The sequence below is a fragment of the Ursus maritimus genome, unplaced genomic scaffold (genome assembly GCF_017311325.1).
Source record: "Ursus maritimus isolate PB19 unplaced genomic scaffold, ASM1731132v1 scaffold_32, whole genome shotgun sequence".
Taxonomy (NCBI): domain Eukaryota; kingdom Metazoa; phylum Chordata; class Mammalia; order Carnivora; family Ursidae; genus Ursus; species Ursus maritimus.
This window is the reverse complement of record NW_024425786.1, coordinates 18,633,582-18,640,162: the sequence shown is the minus strand read 5'-3', so window position 1 is coordinate 18,640,162 and position 6,581 is coordinate 18,633,582. Positions and strand designations below refer to the sequence as shown.

General features: G+C 44.0%; 1 protein-coding gene across 1 annotated transcript; it reads left to right on the top strand.

Moving 5' to 3' along the window:
• Positions 1 to 247: 247 nt before the first annotated feature.
• SYF2 (SYF2 pre-mRNA splicing factor) lies at positions 248 to 6,059 on the top strand. The gene is made up of 7 exons (XM_008694586.2): positions 248 to 357; positions 575 to 688; positions 2,915 to 3,040; positions 3,503 to 3,620; positions 4,000 to 4,090; positions 4,882 to 4,980; positions 5,763 to 6,059. The coding sequence occupies exons 1-7, from the start codon at positions 331 to 333 to the stop codon at positions 5,926 to 5,928; spliced, it is 741 nt and encodes a 246-aa protein (XP_008692808.2). The 5' UTR covers positions 248 to 330; the 3' UTR covers positions 5,929 to 6,059.
• The last annotated feature ends 522 nt before the right edge of the window (positions 6,060 to 6,581 follow it).

Sequence of the window (6,581 nt, the reverse complement as noted above, 5' to 3'; positions counted from 1 at the left end):
AGAGAGTGGCGTGCACTTGGGGTGACTTTCTACCCGGCTCCAGGTTCGGTCACCCCTCCTAGCCGTCGCCTTCCGAGCACTTCCTCGCCCAGCCCTCCACGCCTCACCCCTCCCCTCCTCGCCCTAGCCTCTGAGGCCTTTTGCGGCTGCGCAAGGCCCTACCCAATCATAAACTTCTCACTGTTAAAGGCGGCAGGGATTGGTCCCAAGCTCCTAAGACCGCCAGGAAGGGGCGGGGCTTATAGTAGGTTTTTAATACGTATCGGCGGGGTGGGCCACAGCCCGACGGAAGTGCTATGTGTTGTCGGAAGTGGTGAGGGAAAGATCGTGATGGCGGCTGCGATTTTAGCCGAGAAGGTAAGTTCCGCCGGCTGTACCCAGGGATTTTTGTTGGGGGAGGCTCCGGGGGGGGGGGGCATGAAAGGCGAAAGGTGGAAGAGATGCCTGGGTGCTGGGCCAGGAAGGCGCAGACGCTGTGAAGTCGGGGTTGGTGTGAGGGCTTGGCCCGGCCCGGCGGGACTGGCGGGGAATCGTCTTGGGCCGCCCCTTCTCCAGCCAGTCCTCCTCGCCGCAGGTGCCGGTGGACAGCGCGGAGGAGGCGGAGCAGCCCCTGGCGGCCCCCGCGGAGCTGGCCTCCCAGAAGCGCGAACAGAGGCTCCGCAAATTCCGGGAGCTGCACCTGAAGCGGGTGAGTAGCCCCCGAGGCGGCTGAGCCTGGTCACTCTGGCAGGCCCGTGCGCGTTTGTGGAGGGACGAGGAAGCCGCAAAACCGTGCCTGACAGACCCGCAGAACTGGATGAAAGATCTATCCCGGTGGTTCTCAACCCTGGCAGCAGAGTGAAATTACCTTTGAAAATAACACATGCTCTCTCCAGCCGTCCTCTCACTCACTTTTGATTTAACTAATCTGGGCTAGATTTGGAAGTCTCTATTACTAACAGCCTCCCTGCTGTATGAGTCTGACAGACTTCCTTTTACTTAGGCGATATGTAGAGCTAGAGACTGGAAGAAACTCGTTCGTGTTAATAAGAGAGCTGGTTGCCTGTTCATTAAAAAATAATCAGCGAATCTCTGAAAGTCTCCTGTGTCAGTGGCTCACCTAGTTGGTGGGAAACTAGATGATTATGATATGGCTTTTGCTCTTAAGTAGAAGAGACGACTTTCTAGCCAGAAATTACATGGCATGCGAGCTTTGGGAACAGAGTGCCCTGGGAGTGAAGAGGAGAGAATACAGTTTGAGGGGCTCCAGGAGTGCCTCATATAAGAGGTGACACCCAAACTGTTTGAAAGATTTGTAAGGTATTATCAGACAAAGAAATTGGAGGAAGAAATATCCAAGCAGAGGAACCAAATGCAAAGTAAGGGAATTCATATTAGGGGTAAGAATCCAGCAAACAACTGGCTGCAGTTGGAGCTGAGAAAGGAAAAAGCACCTCTGGTCTACTTGAACTTAAGCGGCCTGACTGACAGCTTGGCTATGGTTTCACAAACCCCCAACATCACTCTGACTATTGGAGAGAACAAAAAAATACTGTTCAAACCACAGAAATGACCACACATTCCCCTCTTCTGCTAACCCTAGTGACTGTTAGGATCAATTACAGCATTATTCTCACCCCATTAATCCTGTAGAAAAACTTACGGTATCCAGTCATCGAATGCCCTGCCTTTCTGACACTGTCTTATCCACAGCACCGCCATACTCCCTTGAACCTTACTCCCCACCCCAGGCACCTGATAAAAACCAAAATCCTGTAACTAGCCTCTCCTAACACACTCACTGAAATGCCTACAGTTCCCCATGGTTTGCTCTCTTTCAGTGCAACAAACACAACTTTGTTTGACTATAGGTATGTTCTTGGTGTTTTCAGCTGGAGGGCATTGCCAGAGCCAAGAGTATAAGGATGTAAGATGGATGGTAGTTAAGAGGAGTATCTCTGTTTGCCCAGAAAAAGTTAATGAGGAATTACACACACTTAAATATTTACTTGGAGGGACTGTGTAAAGTACATGTGGTTGGAAATTAGGAGACATGGCTTCCTGGACTAACTGCTGCCAACCTGTGACCTAAGAAACATCTAACTTATGTTGTCCTTAAGTTATGTGCAGTTAAGTTCATTTTATTTTTTTATTTTTTAAAGATTTATTACAGAGCGCGCATGCACACACACAAGCGGGGGGCGGGGAAGGGGCGAGGGTCAAGGGGGACAGGGAGAAGCAGACTCGCCACTGAGCAGGGAGCCCAATGCGGCGCTCCATCTCAGAACCCTGAGGTCATGACCTGAGCCAAAGGCAGATGCTTAACCAACTGAGCCATCTAGGTGCCCCACTTAAATTCATTTTAAATCATACTCTTCGTAGAGTAATTCAAACGGAAAATATCTTTCCTTTGCCATAAACTTGTAAAATATTTAAGAAGGAGGAGGAACTTGGAAGGGGTTAGGGATACTAAGATTAGTGTTAAAGCCTCCAGCCCCAAATTGAAGCTTTTTGCTTGAATTAGGATTAAAAGAGAATTGAGGGGTGCCTGGGTGGCCCAGTTGGTTAAGCATCCAACTCTTGGTTTCAGCTCAGGGCACGATCTCAGGGTACTGAGATCAAGCCCCACATCAGGCTCTGTGCTCAGTGCAGAGTCTGCTTGAGATTCTCTCTCCCCCTCGTCCTCTTGCTCATGTGTGCATACCCTCACTCTCTCTCTCCCTCTCTCTCAAAGAAATAAATCTTTAAAAAAAAAAAAAAAGCCTAATTAGGCCATCCCCTTGCTTAAAATCCTTTGATGGCTATTTTTTGCTTTTAGGATAAAACAGAGTCCCCTTGTTAATGTGTCTTACCTGACCCTTTTCAAAGTGGGCAAGATTTTGTTTGGATTTTTTTCGTGTCCCAGCCGACAAACTTTTTTGTGTTATGGTTTTAGAATGAAGCCCGTAAATTAAATCACCAGGAAGTTGTTGAAGAAGATAAAAGACTTAAGTTACCTGCTAACTGGGAAGCTAGAAAGGCTCGTCTAGAATGGGAGCTGCAGGAAGAAGAAAAAAAGAAGGTGAGGGTTTACTCCGCTGGCTTCATAAGTGGTTTATTCAGTCATTCTGTTGTATGGAGACCGTAGTAACTGGTTTTGTACACTGGCTCTGGAGCCCGACTGCCGGAGTCCACGTGGTGGCCCTGCTGTTTACTAGCAGCAACACTCGGGGGAGTTATTTCACCTCTCCGTGCCTCTGTTTTCTCATCTGTAAAACGGGGATTATAATAATTCGAGTTCTGATGAATTAAACGAGTCAGTGTATGTGAAACGTTTCCGAGAGGGCTGGCACCTGCTACTTATTGAGTATGTGTTTTAAATTCAGGCATGCACTGTCTTACACACCATAGCAGGTTCCCAGATTTCCTCCAAGTAGTTACCATTAAAGTGTTGCCTAATATCTTTGTTCAGCCTTGATTTAAAGTGGATCCAGTACTTGCTTGGATCGTCATTGCAGTATTCGCTTCTTTTCCCTCTTCTTAGGAATGTGCAGCGAGAGGGGAGGACTATGAGAAAGTGAAGCTGCTGGAGATCAGTGCAGAAGATGCAGAAAGATGGGAGAGGAAGAAGAGGAGGAAAAACCCTGACCTGGGATTCTCAGGTGAAGCTCGCCTTTCCTTGACTGGCCCCATTAGATTCGCATTACCTTCAGTGTTTCTGGTTTTAAGAAAGGATAGCCACCCCCCCTCCCAAAAAAAGAAAAAAGGATATGTCCCTTTGTGGAATATTCTCCAAGAGGCTTAAACCCAAGAAAAACACAAATATGTCTCATGGGCAGAAGTAAAAAAGGCTCTACTTCAGCCAGCTGGATTCTTTTATTCTTTGTGGTAAAAGTAGCAAAAGCCTGTATCGTCCGCATCTTCAGGGTAGGAGCTGTGCTTAGTGTCTTGTGCAAATATTACTAAAAATGGTTTTGATATTCTGGATCATAATGACAAAACAGGGAGATACATCTTCTCCGATTCTCCTTTTATCTTCAGATTATGCTGCTGCCCAGTTACGCCAGTATCACCGGCTGACCAAGCAGATCAAACCCGACATGGGAACTTATGAGAGACTGAGAGAAAAACAGTAAGTTGGCAGGATTAATGCGAGTCCTGTTTTCGTTCTGAAGGGACATAGGGGTGTGTGTGTGTGGCGTATACATATATACACACATACATAAGTACACACTTTAAAGCTTAGGTATGGGTCATCAGCAGCTGCCCAAGAATGTTTTCTGGCCTTGACAATACGGTTTATTGCTCACGCCACAGCACTTCAGCTAACCACCTGGTTATTGTTCTAGCTGGGCATTCTAAGACTGGGTGTTGAGTTTAACAACCAGATTATCAGTTACTCAGATGTTTTAGGAGGCAGAATGTTTTAGTGCTGGGATGGGTGAACATTGTCTGCAAATATTTTAGGCTTTGTGGGCTCTTTGGTCTCCGTCACAACTACTTCGCTCCACTGCTGTGATGTGAAAACAACCATGGAGGGTACATGAACCAAGTGGGTGTGGCTGGGGCCCAGTAAGATGTTTGCAAGGTGTGGTTTGCTGACCCCTGCGTTAGTGGGAAGAGAAAGAACCTGAACCTAGAAGCATGTCCCTTAACCTCTGGCCCTTGGCTCTTAAATCTGTAGAATGACGGTGCTGGAGGAGGGGATATCTTAGGTCCCTTCCAATTCTGTCATTTATTTATTTAGTTTTAAAAGTTAAGATAGGATCCCACGGTAAACACTGTATATACTTTAATATATATAATGTAATGTGTAAACTAATGTATATATTATATTGCTCACCAGGAGTGGCAACTTGGTTTGAAATTTGCAAATGTGGAACTGTGTAGTGTTACTTTAAGTCTGTTTTGCTGTCTTTTCAGTGGAGAAGAGTTTTTCCCAACATCCAACAGTCTTCTTCATGGAACACACGTGCCTTCCACAGAAGAGGTTGATAGGATGGTCATGGATCTGGAAAAACAGTGAGTACTCAGTACAGCAGCCTGAACTTTTAAGTATTGAACGACAAAATGGACAGAGCGTGCTTAGAGTGAATTGAAAGAGCAGATACTGTTCCTGCTCATTTCTTATTCAGCGTCTGTGGTGATACTGGGGACAGACAGCATGTGTGAGTAGAATCCATATGATCTGGAAACGGGTGCAAAATATTGCTGAAATGGAGTTGTCATAATTGAAGCAGGGAAAGGTCCAGAGAAAATGATTCTTTAAGGGCTTTGACCTTCATAAGCATTCCACTATTTGAGTTGAAGAAGTACGAATGTTCTAGTAAATGTACCTTTGTTATATTTGTGTTTCTTAATACTGATATGGGTGAATATTAGGCAGAGCAGAATTAATTTATATTTTAGGAGTTAATACATAAAACTATTAAATATAACTAGTATATAATGTGTCCTCTATTCATATTAGCTATGGTTATTATATACTTATATAAGTATATATACTTATATAAGTATTGTAATTTTCTTCTAATAGAACTTCTCGTGTCCAGTGGCTAACAGTGTATCATTGCTCTTTTTAGATGCATTCCAAAGATGAGTTTGTATTTATTGAATTTCAGGGTTCATACCCGGGATTGTGCTGTCAATTAGCAATTTCAAGTTGATCTTGATGAAAACTACCCCAACCCCCAGTGTGCTATTCTGAGTGCACTGATTCTGTTCTTAACTAGTTGGCCATGTTTTATCAAGATTAAAAAAATAGGCAGTTTTGAATTTTGTAAATTTTTTTCTTCTTCCTTCAGAATTGAAAAACGAGACAAATATAGCCGGAGACGTCCTTATAATGACGATGCAGACATTGACTACATTAATGAAAGGAATGCCAAATTCAACAAGAAGGCAGAAAGATTCTATGGAAAATACACAGCTGAAATTAAACAGAATTTAGAAAGAGGAACAGCAGTCTAATCCCTTCAGGAATTGTTTTCAGAAGCTTGAGAATGCTGGCAAATTGAAGTTCTCTTCAAAGTTCTACCAGGACTCTCTCTACTATGCCTTCCCACTCAGCATTTAGAAATAAATGCTTTTTCTTAAACGCATTCTTCCATGTATATTCCCACATTTCTGTGCTTGGATATAAGATGTATTTTAAGAGGTAGTGTACTTGTTTTGTAAAAAATCTACTTTGTATAAATACTAATTATTTTTCTATGTATTTTAAATGGGTATGATTATTTAATCTTTGGAGCATTTTGGGCTTAAGATTGCTGCAGCATACGTAAATGCAGCCGTTGTCGCCTTGAATGTTACAGATTTGACAAAAGCTGGAGCTGGACTCGGCAACCTTGTGAGGTTGTAGACTTGGAAGCTAAGTACAGTGAGGAGGAAGGCGCCCATGGCTACTGGAGGGTTCTCTCTACCCATGGCCTCTTAAGACCAAGTTCAGGAAGCAGCAGACCCATGAATATTGACCATATACAGTTCCTTTTAAAAAAGCAAATATCCTGTGGGATAGAATGCCTATGAAGCGCTAGCATTTAAAACAAGTATTTGTATATATACGCAAAATTATGTGCTTTCATTCAGTAAACATTAAAACATTTTTTTAATTATGGAGGATT

Bases quoted from the DNA above. Each gene is read 5' to 3' on its own strand.
- SYF2 (XM_008694586.2), top strand. From the start codon at position 331: ATGGCGGCTGCGATTTTAGCCGAGAAG. The intron at 358-574 runs GTAAGTTCCGCC...TCCTCGCCGCAG, and splicing joins CTGCGATTTTAGCCGAGAAG to GTGCCGGTGGACAGCGCGGA. The intron at 689-2,914 runs GTGAGTAGCCCC...TTATGGTTTTAG, and splicing joins GGGAGCTGCACCTGAAGCGG to AATGAAGCCCGTAAATTAAA.